At 40.5% G+C, this 23267-nt stretch overlaps 3 protein-coding genes across 4 annotated transcripts in view; all 3 read left to right on the top strand.

Moving 5' to 3' along the window:
* Nucleotides 1-1123: 1123 nt before the first annotated feature.
* Nucleotides 1124-6165, top strand: LOC131263840 (phospholipid scramblase 4-like). 2 transcript variants are annotated; one of them, XM_058266104.1, is made up of 6 exons: nt 1124-1235; nt 2873-3031; nt 3099-3153; nt 3859-4355; nt 4425-4559; nt 4632-6165. In XM_058266104.1, exons 2-6 carry the CDS (start codon nt 2900-2902, stop codon nt 4689-4691), a joined length of 879 nt encoding a protein of 292 aa, XP_058122087.1. In that variant the 5' UTR covers nt 1124-1235; nt 2873-2899; the 3' UTR covers nt 4692-6165. The 2 variants fall into 2 exon arrangements, with proteins under 2 accessions (XP_058122087.1, XP_058122088.1); XM_058266105.1 differs by lacking the exon at nt 1124-1235 and adding an exon at nt 1349-1382.
* Nucleotides 6166-6316: 151 nt separating this feature from the next.
* LOC131262128 (uncharacterized) overlaps nt 6317-23267 on the top strand; it is a 207733-nt gene continuing 190782 nt past the window's right edge. The window contains exon 1 of the mRNA XM_058264055.1: nt 6317-6327. The gene's annotated coding sequence lies outside the window, so the exon portion shown is untranslated. The remainder of the gene's footprint in view (nt 6328-23267) is intronic.
* Nucleotides 19357-21061, top strand: LOC131264778 (phospholipid scramblase 1-like). The gene is made up of 5 exons (XM_058267046.1): nt 19357-19488; nt 19569-19623; nt 19958-20403; nt 20473-20607; nt 20678-21061. The coding sequence occupies exons 1-5, from the start codon at nt 19357-19359 to the stop codon at nt 20738-20740; spliced, it is 831 nt and encodes a 276-aa protein (XP_058123029.1). The 3' UTR covers nt 20741-21061.

Genomic DNA, 23267 nt, shown 5'->3' with positions numbered 1-23267 from the left:
CTGTGCATTACCAAACCTTGCCGATCACGACTCAGCCGTGCATACAAACGGACATGGTATTGGGTGAGTATTATTAGTTAAGTATTAAACTAAGTAATATTTATTTATTTTTTTAGGAAGCAAAGTATGGCCCGCGGGCTAAATCCGGCCTGCCAACTGATTTCATCCGGGCCATAAGAAAATTAGACAACATACATACAAAAAAACACATTTATCGGATTTGTTCACGATGTCACGCTTATTTCTTGCCAAAAACGAAGATTAACATTGTTCAACGAGAACCCTCCCGTTATACCATTTTTTAAGTAACTGTACTTTTTAGAAAGATGATACTCTATTAAAAAGGGTACTACTTTGAAAGCATTAAGTCAGTGTTTAAGGCCTCTGGCACGCGATTTCAGTTTCCTTTTAATCATCTGGCCCTTTTTAGGCAATGTATGCCGACCCCTGTTCTAGATAATTGAATAATTTTTCATACAGCATCGGTTGTTTCTTCATGCACATGCAGGGACACACATAGACATAAAACTGCATCGCGCAAATTTAATATGCTGAATAAACTGAAACTTATTACGATCGTGCTCGCGTGGATCGTCACGGTGTGTATCGTAAGTATGCGTGTAAACAGCTTACGATTCCAACTGGTTGATCATTTGTGAATGGTCTCACAATCTCAATCTGAATGTACCAACATTTCTAGGAACCGCGAATGGCGTGCATATACACACATCGTAAAGATCAGAAAGCATACACTTGCACTATTGTTTGTACAGTAGACTCCCGACCATTCGCGGCAATGAGTATCGCAGTTACCAAAGGTAAGCCAAATTTGTGGATAATCAATCAAATGGGACAACCATTCACCAATTGGTTCAAATTAATATTTGAAAAGGAAATTATTTTTTTGTTTATTTAAACAAAAAACTCAATTTTCCACATTATGTAAATGAACTATTTTACACCCGGCACAGTTGATCGAATTTCTTTTTTCTGTGTATAATTTTTTTCGTAACCGAGTCATTGAATAAGTTTGTGATAGACGGAAAAAATGTAATAAACAATTCTGGAATGATCGCGGACAATCGAAAGTCTACTGTATTTCTAAATAAGATAAGATGCACTTGTGCTGTTCTCCCGGTCACGATCTTACCGGACGTCGCCAACCCATTGAGCCGCGATAAGCTGGCAAGTTTTGCGCCGTTTTAGTTGTGCCATTGACGTCCGCGGTAACGTAGGTAAATACAGTTTTGATTTTTCTCAGTCCGAACATCAGGGAATTTTCATTCACCAAGAGTGCGTACAGTGTACCTGTGGGGCGTCTGTGGCGTAGAGTTTGGATTGGTGGTTCATTTTAGGAGTCACGGGCTGCATCCAAAAGGGAAGTGAGTTTTGACGGACTTTGTTCAGCGCATTGCAAGCTTACTGCTTGATTTGGAAGATATACTCGGTTGTTCGGATCCAACAAACGGTTGCGTTTGCCAAGAAAATAAGCAAGTAATGGATACCATCAGTTAATCAAAAAGTTCGGTGGTACAACGTGTTTTTATGAACCAAATGATCGTGTCGTCCAATTAACGATTTAAGAAAAACAATTTATTGTTTGTTGCAGCCTCACTTGATATTATTGAAATACAATTTGAAGGTAATCCTAATGCGTAGTGCCGATATGTGATATTTGGAGGCAGTTCGGCAACGGAAAAGGGCTGGTGTAGCAGTCGAGTTTTAAAAACAAATCAATGTGGAATAGAGCTCTGTATGTTTCCGTTGCATCACACCAAGAGTCATAGTTGTGTAGTGGTTATGAATGTAATGGTGTAGATGGTTATTTCATACTAGCAAGCAACTGAACGAACGGGTTTTAGCAAACTGTAAGATGAATCACTGATACTTGCGATTTGGCATATATTATCCTGCACTTGAATGTGTTAAACTCTTTGCATCAAGATCGTCATGAAATAGCCACTCAATATCGTGACGGCGTATTGGCATTCCAAATGAAATAAGAACCCGAGCAAAATTATGCGCATTATTTTGTCTAAACTCTCTACACGAAAAATAAAAGTGAATTGCAATCGTCTCGCATTTGCGTTCGAGTCAACGATTACCTTTGGATGAGCTATAAGTAGTGTTGGCTCGTGTGCTTCTGGGCTACCTAACATGCATGCCTTGCATGTCTGCATCATCAGTGACATGCGAACAAGAATTTTCGGTAAAATCCCAAATGAAGCTACCCCCCACCCCCCGTCCTCCCCATCACATCCTAACATCGACAACTTTTTTTTTCCACGGTTGCGCCTGAAAGTAATGCAATAGGTGGCACATCAATTCAGTTTGAATATTTGAATCGTTGAATTTCCGTTAGAAGCTGTAATGATTTGAATTAATCGGTTAAACTGAGCATGATGGACATCATAAACCAATGAGTTGGACTGAAGAAATGAGTTTGAAATGGCGCCGCGCCCGCCCGTACCTAGGTCTACCAAAAAAGGGAGTTTGTTATAAATTTGTGAAATAAGAGGGGCCCGTGGGCCCCCGCATACCGCACCCCTAGGTTAATTGGGCAGCCTAAATTAACGGTACACACAACAGTTTAAATACTCGTTGATCGAAATTAACGAATTTATGTACCACCTATTGCATACATTCAGTTTAAACGTCCACAAGAGGTGTAGCCACGATGGAAAACATGGCGGCCGGGGCCTGATTTACTCTTTTACCTGCTTCTTTTCATTTTTCATACCTTGTAGCAGAAAAACAAAACATATTGTGTTCTGGAGATATTACTGTATGAGCCGTACTCTAATAAGCCAAAGAAAACCAACGGCAGAATAGTGTTATCTTACGCATTTACCTTTTGTTCGTATAACTTCAGATCAGAGGATATTGAACATCTTCCAACATGTCGGTTAGCCCGAATGAAATAGTTCACGAAGAAAATCCGTCTCAACCGGTAGGCAATCAGCAAGATTCGTCGGTCGAACAGGAACCGAACAATCCACTATTGCAACCGAATGTGGTACTTCAGCCATCGGTAAGCTGTTTTCTTTAATCAAGTAAAATTCTAAAATAATGAATTCTTTCCTGCATTCGTTCTAAAGCCGATCGGAATGAGTCCGCCGATTACGACACAACCAAGCACGGAGATGCAACCGGGTATGGACAAGCTAGTTTCTAAGTATGATTAACAATATTTCTCACAAGTCAATAGCAATAATTTCCACATGCAGTGCGAGAAATTCGTATAAATGCACTCCAAGTTTTTAATTCTGAACTTACTGTTGAATAAAACAGTTCTTTATTATTATTCACATATTATTTACCACTACAGAACCGTGAGATTTTAGTAGTATTGGTACAGTGAACATTTGTCAATGAATAGGTTACTGTCATTATAGAAACAAATGCTTATAAACGCAACATAATATCATTTCAGTTCATCATGAAATAATTTCAATTCATAATGATGACTTAAATAATCGGTAAAACATAACATGGGTTTTTTATCCTCTCCAAGTTTTGTCGAGAAAATAAAGGGATTGCAAAAATAAATCACGGATTAGATTAGGAACAAAAATATATTTCAAGTTGTGGACTTTATATGTTGTGGTTACTCTTGTTGCAGAAATTAAAAAGTAGCTCCTTAACAAAGTGTTTGACTATACAATAATAATATTCGACCGATAAGATATCAATTTCGCAGAGAAAATGAAGATACAACAGTGATGGCAAATTTGATAAACTTTAGGGACAGAAGCTCGAGTTGAAAAGATCTGATGTGAGGGGAAAAGTCTTTAGGTAGAATATGTTTGTTTTTGTATAAATATGGTGTACTACCGATTTATCATCTTCTATTTGCAGCTGGATTAATGACTGTGCCACAAGTCATACCCCATTGTCCTCCAGGTTTGGAAAACCTGTATGGAGCTGCTGGGTTGGTCGTGCACCTTGAAACACCGCTGACGAGGATCAGTCCCAACGAGCTTATGAACAAGTACAACATAAAGAACACACTCGGAAACTTAGTGTACTATGCGGAGGAACAGGCCAAAGTTACTATTCGACAGCTACATGGTCCCCTCCGGGCATTCGACATCAAGGTTCTGGACAACTTCCACAATGAGGTGCTACACTTCCAGCGCGATTTTAAATGCTGCGCATGTTACTGCTTCCCACGTAGCTTGCAGAAGGTGGATGTATCATTACAGTCCGGTGCTATGATCGGCACCATCCAGCAGAAGCAGACGCTCTGGAATGTCGAGTTTAACATAATGGATCAGTATGGCCAGACGGTGCTGACCGTCCGCAACACAACCCCGTTTGGCCGCTTTTCTTTGACTGCGGATGTAATATATTTCGTAAGTGAAGTTGGCATTTAAGTGGGCTCTAGAGCGACGAACTAAAATCGAGCTATAATTACGCCGCAGGTGTTTGGAATGGATGGCACTGAGATCGGTAAATTGACCAAGAAGTGTGTTGGAGAGAAATACTTCAGCATCACCTTCCCAACGGATCTAGATGTCAGAGTTAAGGCTACCTTACTGGGTTCATTATTTTTGCTAGTAAGTTTTTTTGAAAGGTTGATAAATTGTTCGACTCCCATGACTCATATCCTTTTATTTCCGATTTTTTAGCATTATTTGCATTTTGAGAGGAAATATGGCAAGACGAGACCTCGCCCTTTCTGGTTGTAAACTAAAGCGTAAGTTGTTTCCAACTGATGCTCTTCATTCCATGCAACAAAGAAGTTTCAGCAGTCATTTAGTGCCAGGAGGCAGTAGCAATTTCCAAAAAAGAAAGTGGAGAGCAAGCATACACCGATAAGGAGTTCACAACAACTACTACTGCACTATTCATCACAAAACTCATAACAAAAGTGTCGCGACATAATTACCATGTGAATTGAAAATATGAGAGTATGAAAGTAAAACTACACTGCACCCTAGGATAGCTATCACAGGTTCTTCTTGAGCGTTTTACACCTTTTACCACTGTTTAGCGCGATGGCCAAAGCGTTTAGTGACACCGTCCAAAACATTAATACGATCGCCGGATTAAGATAACGCAAGCGTCGTTTAGCGACTCCAGCCAAAGCATTAAGAAGATGACAGACCCTTCTAAGATAATGGGAGCACCCTTTGCGCGTTGACCGCACCTATTAGACCGTTCGCCGCACCTTTTAGCGGCAGTCATTTTTCCGAGCCTTTTGTGAGCGCTTTTGTTCAAAGAGTCGATTGTAGAGGTGGATGCTTCATTTCGTGGTTTGAATTTTCCGTTACGTATCAATATTTTCGAATATTTTTTGTTTAGCTGGAAAGTTCTTTAAAATGTCTTGGGAAATTCTTTCTGAAAATTGTAAATGAAAATATTAATTTCCATAAAGAGCTTTAATATTTATTTTCATAAAGATCGCCTTTTCAAAAACATTCTTATTTACATTTGTACATTGTGTTTGGTGCATATTTACTCCCTAATTGCTTCCTTTCTGATGCATTTTGTGATATATGACCACATATTGCACATATAGCCTGGGCAATCAGATGGAGTAATTAACGAAGCTGCTCCTGCGATGGCGTTCATCAGCTCCGCTTCGTTCTGTGGATTGGACCGTCGAGTAATTCAGGCAAGAGGTATATTCAAACATTAAAGTATTATTTTTGGCAAAAAGCTGTGCTCGTTTGACAGATCAAAAACGCATGGGGTTGCGCAAAGCTGTGACCACAGGTCAACTGGTGATCGGTTCACGGTCTGTATCATTGCTTGTTGTCAAAACTGCGACTCTGCATAATGCGGGTGGTCCGCGTCGCTATGGGAAGCTGCAACGCAGCATAATGTGGTGGTTCGCGTCGCGATGATCCGGAGGCCGCGTCGCGATGATCGACGAATGCTGACATGCATAATGCTGACTCACGATGTATGCACTGGCGTTGTCTTGACTTACGTGTTGGTATAACCGCCAATTCACTTCTACTAAGACCACTGAACGCAGCCCAAATCATGACGGAATCACCTTCAAAATTGCAGCTAGAGAAAAATCGTGCTAACGTCTCAAATCTCGCCAGTAATGGATGTAACCATCCGGTCCATTAGCACGTTCCGTACCGCGTCACCCAAATATGGGTGACAGCAGTAACTAGTTCTAAATAGTTTTTGACCCATAAATAAATGCAAATGCAACATAAAAATTATAGTTCAATTAAAAATAAGTTATTTGGGAAGCTAAGTTTTTGCTTGCCCTTTGAAAACAATCGATTCAACAAATATTATAAACACATTTTAATTAACACGTTCCGTACCGCGTCACCCAAATATGGGTAAGAGCAGTAACTGGTTCTAAAAAGTTTTCCACCCATAAATAAACGAAAATGCAACATAAGAATTGTTACGGCGCGTTCTAGCAAACAGGCCCCGCGAAGGTAGACCTCCTAGCTTGCTATCCCGCGTGGTAACGGTTTTTAAAGAAAAGTAGGGGGAAGGATTACTGATATCTGCCGGGACAAAATTGTCGAAGTCTCTGACTCTCTATTACCATCAAGCTAGTTGCCTCAAGCTTATGACGGAGGCCTATGCAACAGATGGGGAGAGTTGATCGTTTCGAACTTTCTTTCAGTGGCAGAATACCAGCGAGTGTAGCGGTCAAAATAACCTACGAAGTGAATCGTCTGAGTTTCAACTTAACACTGATTTATTCTATGATTTGTTTCTGTTTATATACCAGAATTTCTTCATGGTATTTGTGTATGTACAAAGTTCGGATTACTTAAATGTATGTGCGTGGTGAAAAGGATCGGTGATCCTTTTTTGGGTTTTTTACCGATCGGTTTTTCCCTGAATATTCTACCCACTTTTTTATGCGTTGTATCGCCTAAAACATTCTGTTACCGGCGCGCCGTGCCCTTTGCCTGCTTTCTTGTTTATTTGGGTTCCGGATCGCGAGAGGTAACGAGAATTTACATGTCGGGTTCGTTTCGTGGCGCCGATCGATAATTATTGTTTCTGATCTACCCTAAACTGATGCGAAATTGTCCTATGCGTTTGTTATCTATTATTCTAGGCATCTCGTTTCCGGTACGTCGTGTCCTTTTCGAAAGGTTTTATTTGGACCAACGATCATACCGGGTACTGAGATGTTACAGTTTATGGTGGGTTTTTTCCTATGTTGTGGTTCGACTCAAGGGGGCAGCGCTATAAGGTTCTTGGGTTTTATGGTGCAGTTCCGTTCGGGTTCAAACTGGCCGTTTTTATTTTGTTTTTGAGTCTTTTCCGTTGAGCACCTCGTTGGTGCAGCAACATTCTCCCCCTCGTAATTCAACTCGGTGAATTACCTCTAAGTTTTGGCCCGAATCGAGGTTTGTTAATGAACTCGGTCATTTCTGTTTCTGCATTTTCTTCTTGTTTTGCTTCAATCGCTTCTATTTTTCTAACGGTACATTTTCTTTGCGTGTACATTATTATCGTGATGCTAACTATAACTAGGATTATTGCAATTATTCCGATCACGGTGACGTGGAGCATCGTGAAACTTATTTCCGTGTTTTCAATTACGGCTTTTGTTTCCGTGTTTTCGACAACTTCCGGTTCTTGAATTTCTTTATGCTTCTTAAAGTAGGTTTTTGTTGTTTTCTTGAATGACATATCGGCTTTTACAGTCTCATTAGTGGTTTCTATTATGCAATTATCATCCAATTCCACAGTTGCTGCATAGTTGTCAAGTGTTATATTCGTATTACCGCAATGTAATCTAATGCTTTCAATGTTGTCCGTGTAGTAAAGCACGGAGTTGGCCTCTTTCATATGAATTAATTTCGCATATGGTGTTTCTAACTTTTTTGTTGTACACTGCGTTGACTCGTTTACGGAAAGTAATTTTTCTGCTAGGCAATCTATACGCCTTTCAATTATTGGATGGTTTACAATGAAATGAGTTTGATTCAATTCGCTTAGGTGGGTTGGATAGAAATGATCCCAATTATCATTCACTGCTATTTTCGTTTTTTCTATCTCTATGATCGAATTGCTTGCCCTGTCTGGAACGGGATAGGCTTGGAATACCTCGAAGGGAATCGTTTCCACCAAAATTGTCTTTAATATGATAGCCAGTGATTGCTCTCTTTCTTCAATGGAGAATGAAGGATGTGTTCGAATTATCCGAACGGTTTCTGGTAATTCTTTCTCTATTTGGTTGTATAGTCTTTTTAGTTCTTCTTCTTGAATTGGACTGGTTCTAAGCATCCTGTATTTTTCAGAAATATTATCGATTACTTGATGAGCTAGCAAGATTAACTCTACAATGTGTAACTTTGTGGAGATATCTTGTTGTTCTGAATTAGCTTGCATTATGTTTGATAACAAATTATCGCTTTTGTCTTTGAATTTCTGTTCTAATTCTTTAGATTTTTCATTCACCGTTGTGATAGTGCTTAATATTCTTTTGTATTTGATTTCTTCTGCCGATTGCATTTCATCAATTTCTTTTTCCACGTCATTTCCACCTACCAACAAATCTTTTAGAAACCCTAGGATGCCTCCGACTCTTTTTACTCGCGATGTAAAGCGTATTTCTCTTTCTGCAGCTCTGCTTTGTACACTTACCATCGCGACGGCCTCCTTCAGTGTGTCGTCCGGTAGTTGGTTCTTGCTGGCGAATTTTGAGTACACTGATCGCAGATCGAAGCGGAGTTGGTGTATGTGGCCTATGTCGATTCTGGGCGAGATGTCCAAAGGGATGCGTCTTTGTATAATTCCTCGTTGAACTAAACAGCTGCCTAGATGATTAAACAGGATTCCGCCTTCGTTCGCCGGCTTGATGTTGACGGCTGCCGTGATCCCGACGCTGAGTACTAGTAGTGTCAGGAGCAATTTTTGGGCCCAGTTGCATGGTGCGATTCGTTCTACTTTCTTCTTGGCTGACGATTCTTCACACAGAGGTGTCGGGGTAGGTATAGAGTGTAGAAGTATGTGCTCTTTTTGTTCTAAATCCACAACTGCTACTTCGACGGCTGGGCTTTTGAGGGTGGTGCTGGCTGTTTTAACCTCCACCGATTGTACTTGTCCACCCGGAGCGACGTGTGTTTTGATAATTGATACGTTGCTGGATGGTTCATCAAGACATTTGATGGTCGTCTTGCATTTGTCTCCACTGCTTGGTTGTCTTGTGGCGTTGGCGGGTTCATCCTTCAGTTGGGCTGCGCAGTGCAGATTGTTGAGTTGCGCAGTCGAAAAGTCTTTTCGCTGAACATTGTGCCTAGTTGTACATACTGAAGCTCTGCTAGATGCTATACTTGATGGGATAGCCTGCGGTGAATGCTGTATGCTCTTTATCTGGTTGTCTGCTACCGATGAGAATTCATGTGGTCGATTCGGCGTAGTTCGATAAGTGAGCAAGAACTTGTCCATTGCATCTAACATTTCGGCACTATCCATTTTGAATCTCGAGACAGATGTTTTGATGAAGTCCTCGAATCGTGTTGCATGACTTTCATAATCTTTTTGTTTCTTTTTCTTTTCATTAATACGTGGGTCGTCCTTAGTTTGATTCTCTTGGAGACGTTCTGCTGTTGCGTTGCATGCTTCCCTTTTTCTGAAGTTTTTACTCATAATGATTTCTTGAGGCATAGCGGTCTTCTCTGACTTTTCACTTTCTCGCCTTTTGAACGTAGGTTGTTTTCTCTGAAGCTCTGGTTCTACTTCAACATGAACGCCAACGTATACGTTTGTTGGACTCTGGCTGATGTCGTGGTAGTTTGTTGGTACATTCTGCACGGTCGTGAGGTGTATCATACGGTGATGTTTCTCGGTACATCCGTTGATGCCGCATTCCCTGGCGTACCAACAGGTTTCTTCGTCGTGCCCGTTGGATCGGAGACAGCCTGAGCAGAGTTTCTCTCTTTTTATTATTTCATATCTTTCTGAAGGTGTCTTGCATTTAAATTGGTCACAATTTAGAATGTTGTGACCACCGTTGCAGTTTGAGCATGTTTTTCGTTCCTTTTTCTGTTTAATGCTGCGTTCTTGTTTTGTACATGCTTTCCTTTCTGGCTTTGTTGATTCGTGCAAATTCAATGGTCTTTTTTCGACTGCCTTGGGTAGTCGACGAAGGTTACTTGCGATGTTTGCCAGCCAGGCGCTAAAGTGTAGTAGTGTCGGCATCTCTCCCTGTGTTTCTAGTTCGTCCGTCCTTCTAAGCCACTGGAGCTGCTTGTCTTGTGGCAATTTGCTGGCCAGCTCGTTGATGAGCCGGTGGTCGCTAAGGTAGGATGGTTTGTTAAGTGTTTGTATGTTGGCCACTAGATTCTCCAGTGCGAGGCTCAAGTCTGGTATCCGGTTCGGATCCGCCTTCCTTTGAACTTCTCTTAAGAGTTCTTGATAGACTTGCTCTGATCTACCAAAGAGAGTTCTTAAGCGTTCGATTATGATGTTGACATTCCCCGGATCGAAGAAAAGAGCCTTGACGTTTCTCAGGGCGTCCCCTTTCAGGCATTTCTGTAGTCGATTCATATTTTCTAAGTCGTTGAATCCAGCTGCCTCTATGGTTTCCTTGAAGGCCTTGTCAAATGCCGGCCAATCTCTCGGATTGCCATCGAAATGGGGCAGGTCGTTGAGCGACATTCGAAGCAAGTGGTTGGTGGTGACCGTATTACCAACGTTCAATGCTGCTACCAGGTCGGCTATTGTGGTAATTGGCGGTTCAGCGGGTTTAGGTTTAGTTTCTTTGGACGGTCCTGCTTCATCTTGTGGTAAGGGTACCGCTTTGGCTCGGTCGGCGTTGCACTTGATGCACATAAATTCTTCTTCTGCTGTAGGCAACTTCGTTAACTTTGCGCAAGTCAAATGAAACCAACGGTCGCACTCGTCGCACTGGACCATGTGCGTATTGGTTGAATCGGGTTTGTCGCAAAGCCGACAATTCCCGTTCTTATTATCCACAAAATACTTCGTTGATCGTCGTGCCATCTTGGGGTCTACCGACATTTTACTTGAGTGGCTTTTGTAACGGCGTAGTCAAGCTACTGGGTTTTTTCCCGATGCCTTAGCTTCACTCTTTTTATGTTCGACGGAGTTTTTTGCTGATGTTATTCTTCTTGGTCCGGGTTACCCAAGCAAGAATCTAATCGTTTTGAGGAAAATTTCGTGAATGATCCTCTCTGGAGCCACCAATGTTACGGCGCGTTCTAGCAAACAGGCCCCGCGAAGGTAGACCTCCTAGCTTGCTATCCCGCGTGGTAACGGTTTTTAAAGAAAAGTAGGGGGAAGGATTACTGATATCTGCCGGGACAAAATTGTCGAAGTCTCTGACTCTCTATTACCATCAAGCTAGTTGCCTCAAGCTTATGACGGAGGCCTATGCAACAGATGGGGAGAGTTGATCGTTTCGAACTTTCTTTCAGTGGCAGAATACCAGCGAGTGTAGCGGTCAAAATAACCTACGAAGTGAATCGTCTGAGTTTCAACTTAACACTGATTTATTCTATGATTTGTTTCTGTTTATATACCAGAATTTCTTCATGGTATTTGTGTATGTACAAAGTTCGGATTACTTAAATGTATGTGCGTGGTGAAAAGGATCGGTGATCCTTTTTTGGGTTTTTTACCGATCGGTTTTTCCCTGAATATTCTACCCACTTTTTTATGCGTTGTATCGCCTAAAACATTCTGTTACCGGCGCGCCGTGCCCTTTGCCTGCTTTCTTGTTTATTTGGGTTCCGGATCGCGAGAGGTAACGAGAATTTACATGTCGGGTTCGTTTCGTGGCGCCGATCGATAATTATTGTTTCTGATCTACCCTAAACTGATGCGAAATTGTCCTATGCGTTTGTTATCTATTATTCTAGGCATCTCGTTTCCGGTACGTCGTGTCCTTTTCGAAAGGTTTTATTTGGACCAACGATCATACCGGGTACTGAGATGTTACAGTTTATGGTGGGTTTTTTCCTATGTTGTGGTTCGACTCAAGGGGGCAGCGCTATAAGGTTCTTGGGTTTTATGGTGCAGTTCCGTTCGGGTTCAAACTGGCCGTTTTTATTTTGTTTTTGAGTCTTTTCCGTTGAGCACATCGTTGGTGCAGCAACAAGAATCATAGTTATATTAAAAATAAGTTATTTGGGAAGCTAAGTTTTTGCTTGGCCTTCGAAAACAATCGGTTTACATTAACAAATATTATAAAAAAAAATTAATTAAAAATACTGTACTAAAAAATGCGTGGGATCACCCAAAAGTGGGTGATAGTTCTAAAAAGTTCTAACAAGTTTTTTATCCATAAATAAACGAAACTGCAACATAAAAATTATAGTAATATTTTATGTCAATTCTTTGAGAAGCTAAGTTTTTGCTTAGCCTTCAAAAATCGTTGGTTTAATAAATGTTTTAAGCAAATTTTATTTAAAAAAATTGTTCTAAAAAAGGGTGCTAAAAACGCTTGGCAGTCAACGTGTTACACCTTTTACCACTGTTTAGCGCGATGGCCAAGGCCTATAGTGACACCGTCCAAAACATTAATACGATCGCCGGAGCTATTAAGACAGCGCGAGCGCCGTTTAGCGACTCCGTCCAAACCGTAACGAAGATGGCAGACCCTTCTAAGATAATGGGAGCACCCTTTGCGCGTTGCCCGCACCTATTAGACCGTTCGCCGCACCTTTTAGCGGCAGTCATTTTTCCGAGCCTTTTGTGAGCGCTTTTGTTCAAAGAGTCGATTGTAGAGGTGGACGCTTCATTTTGTGGTTTGAATTTTCCGTTACGTATCAATATTTTCGAATATTTTTTGTTTAGCTGGAAAGTTCTTTAAAATGTCTCGGGAAATTTTTTCTATAAATTGGAAATGAAAATATTAATTTCCATAATGAGCTTTAATATTTATTTTCATAAAGGGCGTCGTTTCAAAAACATTCTTATTTACATTTGTATTGTGTTTGGTGCATATTTACTCCACAATTGCTTCCTTTCTGAGGCATTTTGTGATATATGACCACATATTGCACATATAGCCTGCACAATCAGATGGAGTAATTAACGAAGCTGCTCCTGCGATGGCGTTCATCAGCTCCGCTTCGTTCTGTGGATTGGACCGTCGAGTAATTTGCTTCAACATCAATCGAATACTCACTTGAATGACACTTTTTCCTAAAGGAAAGTAGTGCCTCACTTGAGATCAAGAAACATCTCGATAGCCTGCGCTATGAACCGTAATAGTATCATTCATTACTCGATGAAAACAAGAGCCTTCAATCGAGAATTGTTTCTCGAATTCATCGAAGAACTGAACGAAAAGCTGAGCAGCCACAACGTGAACCACAGTGTGAGCATTATGGACAACGTAAGATTTCACAAGAGTGAAGCCGTGCAGAATGCCGTAGAGCAAGGCGGACATGAGCTGTTATTCCTTTCTCCGTACCCGCCATTCCTCAACCCGATTGAGAATTTGTTCAGTCAGTGGAAGCAAATTACTCGACGGTCCAATCCACAGAACGAAGCGGAGCTGATGAACGCCATCGCAGGAGCAGCTTCGTTAATTACTCCATCTGATTGTGCAGGCTATATGTGCAATATGTGGTCATATATCACAAAAAGAATCAGAAAGGAAGCAATTGTGGAGTAAATATGCACCAAACACAATACAAATGTAAATAAGAATGTTTTTGAAAAGGCGCCCTTTATGAAAATAAATATTAAAGCTCTTTATGGAAATTAATATTTTCATTTCCAATTTATAGAAAAAATTTTCCGAGACATTTTAAAGAACTTTCCAGCTAAACAAAAAATATTCGAAAATATTGATACGTAACGGAAAATTCAAACCACAAAATGAAGCGTCCACCTCTACAATCGACTCTTTGAACAAAAGCGCTCACAAAAGGCTCGGAAAAATGACTGCCGCTAAAAGGTGCGGCGAACGGTCTAATAGGTGCGGGCAACGCGCAAAGGGTGCTCCCATTATCTTAGAAGGGTCTGCCATCTTCGTTACGGTTTGGACGGAGTCGCTAAACGGCGCTCGCGCTGTCTTAATAGCTCCGGCGATCGTATTAATGTTTTGGACGGTGTCACTACAGGCCTTGGCCATCGCGCTAAACAGTGGTAAAAGGTGTAATATTGAACTTTTTTTCATCAATATAATCCACCTAACATAAAATAATAATTTAAAATCTGAACAAGACTGCAAACGGACAACTAACGTTTGTCCACACATTCTTCCATGTCATATGTTCTGTAGCAACTACAATCTAGCGACTTTTTGGTGTAGTTTGAGGGCAGAAATTTTCTTCATGGACTCTCTTACAATATTATATACAAATCGTTTTTTGTCCTGCGCAACTTTTGGCAGAATTGAAAGCAACTTAAAAAATTCTCCATTTATCACGCGAGGAAAGTTTTTGAAGACGACTAGGAGACTTCTAAAGCCCATAAAAGCTGGGATCTTTTACAAAATCGTTAATGACATTTGTGGATCTATTTACACCTTTTACCACTGTTTAGCGAGATGGCCAAGGCGTTTAGTGACACCGTCCAAAACATTACTACGATCGCCGGAGCTATTAAGACAGCGCGAGCGCCGTTTAGCAACTCCATCCAAAGCATTAAGAAGATGACAGTCCCTTCTAAGATAATGGGAGCACCCTTTGCGCGTTGACCGCACCTATTAGACCGTTCGCCGCACCTTTTAGCGGCAGTCATTTTTCCGAGCCTTTTGTGAGCGCTTTTGTTCAAAGAGTCGATTGTAGAGGTGGACGCTTCATTTTGTGGTTTGAATTTTCCGTTACGTATCAATATTTTCGAATATTTTTTGTTTAGCTGGAAAGTTCTTTAAAATGTCTTGGGAAATTCTTTCTGAAAATTGTAAATGAAAATATTAATTTCCATAATGAGCTTTAATATTTATTTTCATAAAGGTCGCCTTTTCAAAAACATTCTTATTTACATTTGTACATTGGGTTTGGTGCATATTTACTCCCTAATTGCTTCCTTTCTGAGGCGTTTTGTGATATATGACCACATATTGCACATATAGTCTGCACAATCAGATGGAGTAATTAACGAAGCTGCCCCTGCGCCATCATCAGCTCCGCTTCGTTCTGTGGATTGAACCGTCGAGTAATTTGCTTCATCATCAATGGAATACTGCAATTGAATGACACTTTTTCCTAAAGAGACGCTGTATTTACACCCAAATTAGGCGAGTTAGACTTTCGAAAACAAGAGCCTTCAATCGAGAATTGTTTCTCGAATTCATCGAAGAGCTGAACGAAAAGCTGAGCAGTCACAACGTGAACCACAGTGTGATCATTATGGACAACGTAAGATTCCACAAGGGTGAAGCCGTGCAGAATGCCGTAGAGCAAGGCGGACATGAGCTGTTATTCCTTCGTCCGTACTCGCCATTCCTCAACCCGATTGAGAATTTGTCAGTGGAAGCAAATTACTCGACGGTCCAATCCTCAGAACGAAGCGGAGCTGATGAACGCCATCGCAGGAGCAGCTTCGTTAATTACTCCATCTGATTGAGCAGGCTATGTGTGCAATATGTGGTCATATAACACAAAAAGCCTCAGAAAGGAAGCAATTAGGGAGTAAATATGCACCAAACACAATGTACAAATGTAAATAAGAATGTTTTTGAAAAGGCGATCTTTATGAAAATAAATATTAAAGCTCTTTATGGAAATTAATATTTTCATTTACAATTTTCAGAAAGAATTTCCCAAGACATTTTAAAGAACTTTCCAGCTAAACAAAAAATATTCGAAAATATTGATACGTAACGGAAAATTCAAACCACGAAATGAAGCATCCACCTCTACAATCGACTCTTTGAACAAAAGCGCTCACAAAAGGCTCGGAAAAATAACTGCCGCTAAAAGGTGCGGCGAACGGTCTAATAGGTGCGGGCAACGCGCAAAGGGTGCTCCCATTATCTTAGAAGGGTCTGTCATCTTCTTAATGCTTTGGATGGAGTTGCTAAACGGCGATCGTAGTAATGTTTTGGACGGTGTCACTAAACGCCTTGGCCATCGCGCTAAACAGTGGTAAAAGGTGTATTAGCACACCAATCTCACGATTCGACTTGCCATTGAAGCGATAAGTATCAATTTGACTTTTTTCTCGTTCCTATAGTTATTTTTCGCTTCGAATGTTCAAATTAAATTACAAATTAAAAGAAAAGAACATATAAATTTCTTTTGGCAACTGGTGACGTGGCTAGGAAAAAGTTTGCTTTGTTAATTTGTATGATTTTTGAAGTTAGGCTATCATTGTTGAACACTCAATTTTTTAAATTTTTGACCAAAATGTTATAAAAAAATATTTTTCTAATAAATTAGAACTAAAACACATTTCTTTTAGATTAAAATACCATATGAATGAAAAAACCTGGGTGAGGCTATCATTTTGGGACGCAGTGTATTAAACACTTGGCATTCAACGTGTTAAGAGATTTTTGCGAAGATCATCTTTATACTACTTGAATCTAACTGTCACAACAATGGCGGACCAAAAAATAGCTTTGACCCGACCTATCTTTTAATGGATCTTGGGTGCTGTGCTTGGGTTGCCAGGTCCATTGATTGGTGGTAGTGTGTTCACAGTCCCGATTGGGTTTGTGTGCTGGCCTGACGCCATCTACCAGAGAGTTAACCTGTGGTCACAGCTTTCCGCAACCGCATGCGGTTGCGTTTTTGATCTGTCAAACGAGCACAGCTTTTCGCCAAAAATAATACTTTATTGTTTGAATATACCACTTATATGAGCATACAATCTCATTAAAGTCTACTAGGAACAATATTTGTTTGTTTATTTGTTTATTTGTTCAACTTATTGCTTGCCTCTAGGGCTATGCAAATGCCGCTTAAGATTAACAAAAGTATAATAAAACTTAACTACATTGACGTAGGCAGATTGGAGGTGGCCAGGAAGGTGCCAGGTTCGATATGTCTAGTCAGCCAGAGCGTGAATGAGGTGAGGGGATAAAGGAAGGAAAACTTCTAGGAGGGAAGTGCATGTGCTGCAAGGAAAGAGCGGAAGGCAGAAATGGAGTGATGGAAATCAAAGTGGTCAGAGCAAACATTGAATTTACTGTTGACTTATCAAAACGCAAAAGTCTGCGGCAAGAATCAAACTCGTTTGATTTTTTAGTACAGAAACCGCAAGGTCTTGCGTCTGCGGTGACAGCCCATGACAGCTCCTATCTCTCCCATGGGAAAAAACGCAACCGCATGCGGTTGCGCAAAGCTGTGACCAGGGGTTTAGGAAAAGCGCTAGTTCGGCCGTTTCAGTTGTGCCTTTGATGTCAGTTGGGAAAGGTAGTATGTCCAGTCCTACGTTTGGTCAGTGTTTAATCAGGGAATTTTCATTCAGCAAGAGTGCTATTAACCGCTGTAGGAGCATGTGAGTTTCGTTTTTCGTTGACTGGTGGATAAGTTCCACTCTTAGTGGATTTTTGAAAGATTTCCCAAGCTTCTCTATTCAGGTCAACTTTAAAGATACAATCTGTTGTTCGTATTCGTATCGAGATTCTTGCAAATAACAATAGATAAAATATTCAGGGCAACAGGTAGGTGATCGCATGGGGCTAGTTTATTATTATTGTTATTAGTATCTACAATTCACCAGTTGTATCGGCCAAATGAATTGCCGGCTTAGATATTACGCCAACATTGTATTAGCAAGTCTTTTACAATAACAGTGGCACGGTTAAAACCAATAAAATTATTAATACTATAAACATCACGACTCATAGCGAGTATCGGACCACTTTCAACGTAACTTGTTGTCGTGGAATTAACATGTAGGGGTAGTGCAGGACTTTTGGCCCATGCATGTCATGTTGGCCACTAGAAATCAGATCAATTATCACACTGATTGCAAATTAAAATCCGCCCAACCTTTTTTATAGTGGTAATATCGATTTATTCTAGTTAAATACCAAATTTATTGAAAACACCTATTCGTCACCTATTTAAAAATGGTAAAATAAAAAGCTGCTTCTAAAAAAAACTAGAAAACATTTAAATCAATTAAAAACATAAAATGAGCTCTTTTTAAGTGGGTCAAAACTGGTACACAGATGGGCCAAAATAGAAACAAAGCGGGCCAAAAAAGCGACAAAAAGCGTGTTCGGGAATTGCTAATTTTTCAGTGGAAACATCATTTTAGCACTTTAGAATGCATTCTAGTGCATGCTTAGATAGCTACTCTACATTACCATACCAAGTTTATCGTTATATGGGCGATACAATGAGTGCAACGATTTCTTTCGTGGGGAGCCTCCTGTAAGTGGGCCGAAATTGGAACTTTACCCCTAAAACGTTGCTAGAAGATGGATGCAATATTTCACTGCTATGAAATAAAATTAAACACTTCTCCTGAAAATGACAGTCGTTGAAATACATGCAACACACATGCGCAATACGCATGTATGGCTGGTGTCAGTGCTTTTTCGTACGATATTTTACAGGACGTCAGATCCGCGAATGTTTCTGTAATATTTCCAATTCTAACAAAATTTAATAAATATTATTATTTTTTCTGAATGAAAGCCACGATAACGGGTTTGTATCAAATTTCAACACCGTCCTCGTTTTATCATTACTAAACCACTCTGGCTACTGATTTTTTGGTTTATCAGCAACACTTTTCTCACTTACTTTCTTGAAAGTATTATCCAACGTTTAAAGTACACATATGTTGATAGTTGAAGGGATTAGTGTAAGACGAACGGAATGCAATGTAGGATAATTCACCATCGAACACCACCCGTAATTGCAACCCGATCCACCGAAGTGCAGCACATCGCCGTTTGAATGTGCAAGGCGGCAAACATGCATCGTAAACAACACATGCCACTAAAAGATACAGCGTTTGACTGTCAGAACGAGTTGACTATGGTCAAAAGTACTGTAAATAACTCCATTAACCGTGGAGTTGACCCTCAATTGGTATTCAGACACAATCTTGTTAAATCAGGCTTGAATATCTACCCGCAAATGTTGATGGAAGTAACGATTTTTTTAAAATGCATAAATTCAGTTATGTTTTCAACCCAAATAACACATCGTTTTCTTCGGTTTGTTCTTTGTTAATCGTTGAATAGTAATAACTTGATTTGTAAGAAGTTGTGTTGCGTTATTCTGATTTTCTATAAGAAGTAAGAAGCTTTGCTTTATTTTAAAGCACATTTGACAAGGTATGATCAACCAATTGATCCTTTGCCCTTGTTTCACTTCACATAATTGTTTTTTATTGTTTCATTACTGTTATTCACAAACACTCCACCTTTAAGCATCGACCGCCGACTGATTGGTGTCAAATTATCATCGCGTCTTCTCTTTGATCATGCCCTTTCAGATCAGTTAACGTTAGGAAGCTACCAGCATGTCGACGAGCCCCAAAGAAGTAAGCCTCGAAGAAAACAAGCTCCCACCAGGAGGCATTCACCAAGATCCTTCGATCGAAGGGGATCCACTGGCGCAACCGACCTCTCCGGTTCCGCAATCGGCGCCCGTGGTAAGCTGCTTTTCCCCTTTCTCTAAAAAAATAACCTCTTGTCTTAGTAAAAACTCATCATTCCTGGATTCTTTCTACAGACGGACGGTATGAGTTTGCCGATCACTACGCAGCCGGGCACGCAAACGCAACTGGGTAGGGAAATATAACTCAGAAAGTATTATATACAATAGTTGTCGGTTGTTTTCAACAGATAAACACAGTTGATTTGTTTGCTCCTCCGTTCAGTACCGCCCTGAATGTCCAGAAGTTCGGCTATGTCGATGCTTAATTTAGCACGATTTAGCTACAAACAATAGTGAACTGTGTAGCATAATAGAAACCCAAACTATAATTTTTAAACCCAAATATGGGTATGCTGAAATTCAACTAATTCAGCAAAGAGATTTGTTTCGATGAAAAGCTGTTATTCTAAAGGAAGATTTTCGTCTTCTAATTACAGCTGGATCCATACCCCACTGTCCTTCAGGCTTGGAAAACCTATATGGAGCTGGTAAGCTTGTTGTAAACCTTGAAACCATCGAGAAGAGACGTTCCGACATGGTCGTAAACAAATATATGATCAAGAGCTCACTCGGCGGTGTAGTTTACTGCGCGGAGGAAAAATCCAGTTCATGTGCTCGGTATTGGTGCGGACCTGGTCGTCAACTCGATATCAGAGTACAGGACATCTTCCAGAACGAAGTGCTGCTCATCCAACGTGATTCCGACTGCAGCAATTGTTGCTGCACGTGTGACTTGCATAAGGTTGAGGTATTATTAACGTCCGGTACGGTGATCGGCACTATCGAGCAGAGGAAGACTCTGTTTCATCCCGAGTTTAACATTAAGAACCAGCACGGTCAGACGGTACTGATGGTCCGCCACACCACCCCATTTGGCACCTGTAAGCTGACTGGGGATGTCATATTTCATGTAAGTGATGTTGGGACCGCAGTCGGTTCTGTAGCACCACACTAAATATGGGATATAATCTCGCCACAGATCTTCGGAATGGATGGCACGGAGATTGGTAAGTTATCCAAAAAGTATGACGCATGCCATAGCTTCAGCATCACCTTCCCGATGGATCTGGATGTCATGGTGAAGGCTACTTTGCTGGGTGCATTATTTTGGCTAGTAAGTATTCCTAACCGATAGAAAGAGTTTTAGTTCACTTTTTTCCTTTCCAATTTGGTGTTCTTTGTAGCATTATATGCTCTCCGAGGTGGAACATGGCAAACCGAGACAAATCCGGCCTCTCTGCATGTAAGCTAGCAGACAAGTTCGTGCCATACAACATGGGGAGTTTCTACGCATATTGATCATTATACTAGATGACCAGATCCGAATATAAAATTGTAATGTTCTCGTAAAAAGCGAGAGCCCGATATAGAATTTAAGAACTCTTATTCATATTTTGTTAAGCTTAAGAAAAAATTTACCGTTTAGGATAAGTCTTATCATGCGAAACGCACACACTGAATATCAACGAACTGAATTTGTGCCATAATGTACTGACCGATTTAATCGTCATGTATTTCCAATGTACTGTCAATTTGATGTGATGTGTAGAAATATATGCATGGCAAAATAAAAAATAGAATATCATCTGTTTTATGAAAATTACGCAAAACGGTTTAATCAAACAAATTTCAGTGTTACTATCCAGTTACGAACAAGACGAAGCAATCGGTGTAAAAGCTGAGTGATTTTGCTCTAACAACAAGTCGCCGGGTCAACAGACGAAGATAATGGCACGGACGACAGCACAAGGCTAAAGGGATAATACTTTTCTTATCGCTCTGAGGAAATTCTTGGAGTTTTTCGACAGACGAATGGTAGAATCTCGAGTCAGTCATACATGCAAATGCCACCCGATATGGGCATGGTAGTAGGTAAGAATTATTAATAATAGTTTTAGAAAGGATAACAGAAAATCCCTACCACTAAGTGAGGGTATCGCGATTTGTCGACGATACCTGTCACTTTTCACGACGCTGTCCCATAAAAATGGTAAACAACACTGGAAAAAAGCAAAAAAATTGTTATCAGAGCCTATCGTCCACGTCGTTTCAAACAATTATGCAGCGATTGATGAAATGAAATGTATACTGAATTTATGGTACCAAAGTGTAACACAAACATTTTCTATTGAATAAAAGGTATCTTAAAAAGGTGCATAAGCGAAGCTCGACTAGAAAACGAATAAATTATAACAGTAAACGAAACCACGTGGTGTTCCATGATGTTGCAAACACGTGGTTATAATAACGCTCCATAGTTTGGCAAGAAACCACGAGAGTGCCTTCAAATAGAAAGCGGAATAAAACTAAGTGCCTTTGATGATCGGTTATTAATTGTCAATATATATATCGCAAATCATACCTTCTTCTTCTTCTTCTTGGCGTAACGACCTCTTGGTCATGCCTGCCCCACCCCAGCTACGTTAAATGATGCGATCGTACGATCCCCAGCTACGTTAAATAATGCGATCGTACGATAGCCATAGTAACGATTCGTTAATCGATGCGATGGGCAACATAACACCACAGCATAACGGCTATAACCCCAAAGGTTCTCAAACCATCCGCGTCGCACAGGAACAATCAAAAGGGGCGCTAGTGTGCTCCGCGATACACACACATGAAAAGGAGGTTGGTTCATCTAGAACAAAAAGCGTTGATTGAAAAAGAAAACATTTAACGTATTTTTATGCACTCATTGTCGTCTGCTTACGAATTGTTGTTGGTTGTGATGGTGAAAAATTGATTTCGTCTCATCTCAGTAGGCAAAACTCAAGTTCAGTACCACATTCAAATTCAATCAGATGCTATATGAGGTAACCTCCGTATTAACTCTTCTTGGGTCTTGTTGTTGTTTGACGTCTTCGAACCAAAACAAACTTGTGCGCAGCGCTTAGAAGACTCAATTCGAAAGAATATTTTTGCTTTTACAGCAGAATCATCGTGAAAAGTGAATGTATAGTGTAAAAATGAAGACGGTAAAGGTATTTCTCTACACGGAAAATATAAATCGAATGGTAAACTTGCACGAGAATTAAAGGTGAATGTAGTTGTTTACATTTCAGTCAAATTAAAACTGCATTGTGCATTACGGCTCCACTCTTACATCCTGAGGCAGCAGTAAGGAGGCAGTTGGTAAGTTAGATGCAGTTTGATGTTGGTATGCTGCGAAATCAATAAAACCCATAAAAGTCTTATTGCAGGTTTGATGAGCTTATCAAAGAAGGTAGCACCGTTACCCTGCTGTTCCAGTTATCGCTGTTTCGACCAGTGACGCGGACAGTGTTTGCGCGTTGGAAACAAGTAAGTGTGACGTAAATTGGAAGAAGAATCAAATTGTGAGGATCACCCCATCACCCGTATTAGCTGACCATCACCCGTATACCGAACGGAATCGTGTCGCTGCCCGGGAAAAACTTAATGTTCGGCGAAACTCAGGTATATATGGTAGAGGTCATATTGCTGTCCAATTTTATCTTTCTTTTCTCATGCCCATTGATTGATCTTCAGGTGGTGTGAGAGGCTCTGAAATTTCCGGATCGAAAATTTCCTTACTGCACAAGTTGCCGCAGGCGTCCGGCTTCCGGTAGAACATGCGGCTGGTTGTATATAGACTACATGCGTTGTGTGTATTAAACAGCGCAAGCCTTCATTCCTTTTTGTGTAAGTTGCATTTTATGAATAGTGGAATTTTTATTTTTTCACTAATCAAATATTTCTGCCGCTCTCCACATGTTTTATAAATGTAAATAAATAATCTTCACTGACAGCACC

Source organism: Anopheles coustani, chromosome 2 (genome assembly GCF_943734705.1).
Source record: "Anopheles coustani chromosome 2, idAnoCousDA_361_x.2, whole genome shotgun sequence".
NCBI classification, from domain to species: Eukaryota; Metazoa; Arthropoda; class Insecta; order Diptera; family Culicidae; genus Anopheles; species Anopheles coustani.
Note: the sequence above shows the minus strand (reverse complement) of the source record. Positions and strands in the feature narration are given on the sequence as shown.

Bases quoted from the DNA above. Each gene is read 5' to 3' on its own strand.
- LOC131263840 (XM_058266104.1), top strand. From the start codon at position 2,900: ATGTCGGTTAGCCCGAATGAAATAGTTCACGAAGAAAATCCGTCTCAA. The intron at 4,356-4,424 runs GTAAGTGAAGTT...ATTACGCCGCAG, and splicing joins CTGCGGATGTAATATATTTC to GTGTTTGGAATGGATGGCAC. The intron at 4,560-4,631 runs GTAAGTTTTTTT...CCGATTTTTTAG, and splicing joins TGGGTTCATTATTTTTGCTA to CATTATTTGCATTTTGAGAG.
- LOC131264778 (XM_058267046.1), top strand. From the start codon at position 19,357: ATGTCGACGAGCCCCAAAGAAGTAAGCCTCGAAGAAAACAAGCTCCCA. The intron at 19,489-19,568 runs GTAAGCTGCTTT...TTCTTTCTACAG, and splicing joins TTCCGCAATCGGCGCCCGTG to ACGGACGGTATGAGTTTGCC. The intron at 19,624-19,957 runs GTAGGGAAATAT...ACTGTCCTTCAG, and splicing joins GGGCACGCAAACGCAACTGG to GCTTGGAAAACCTATATGGA.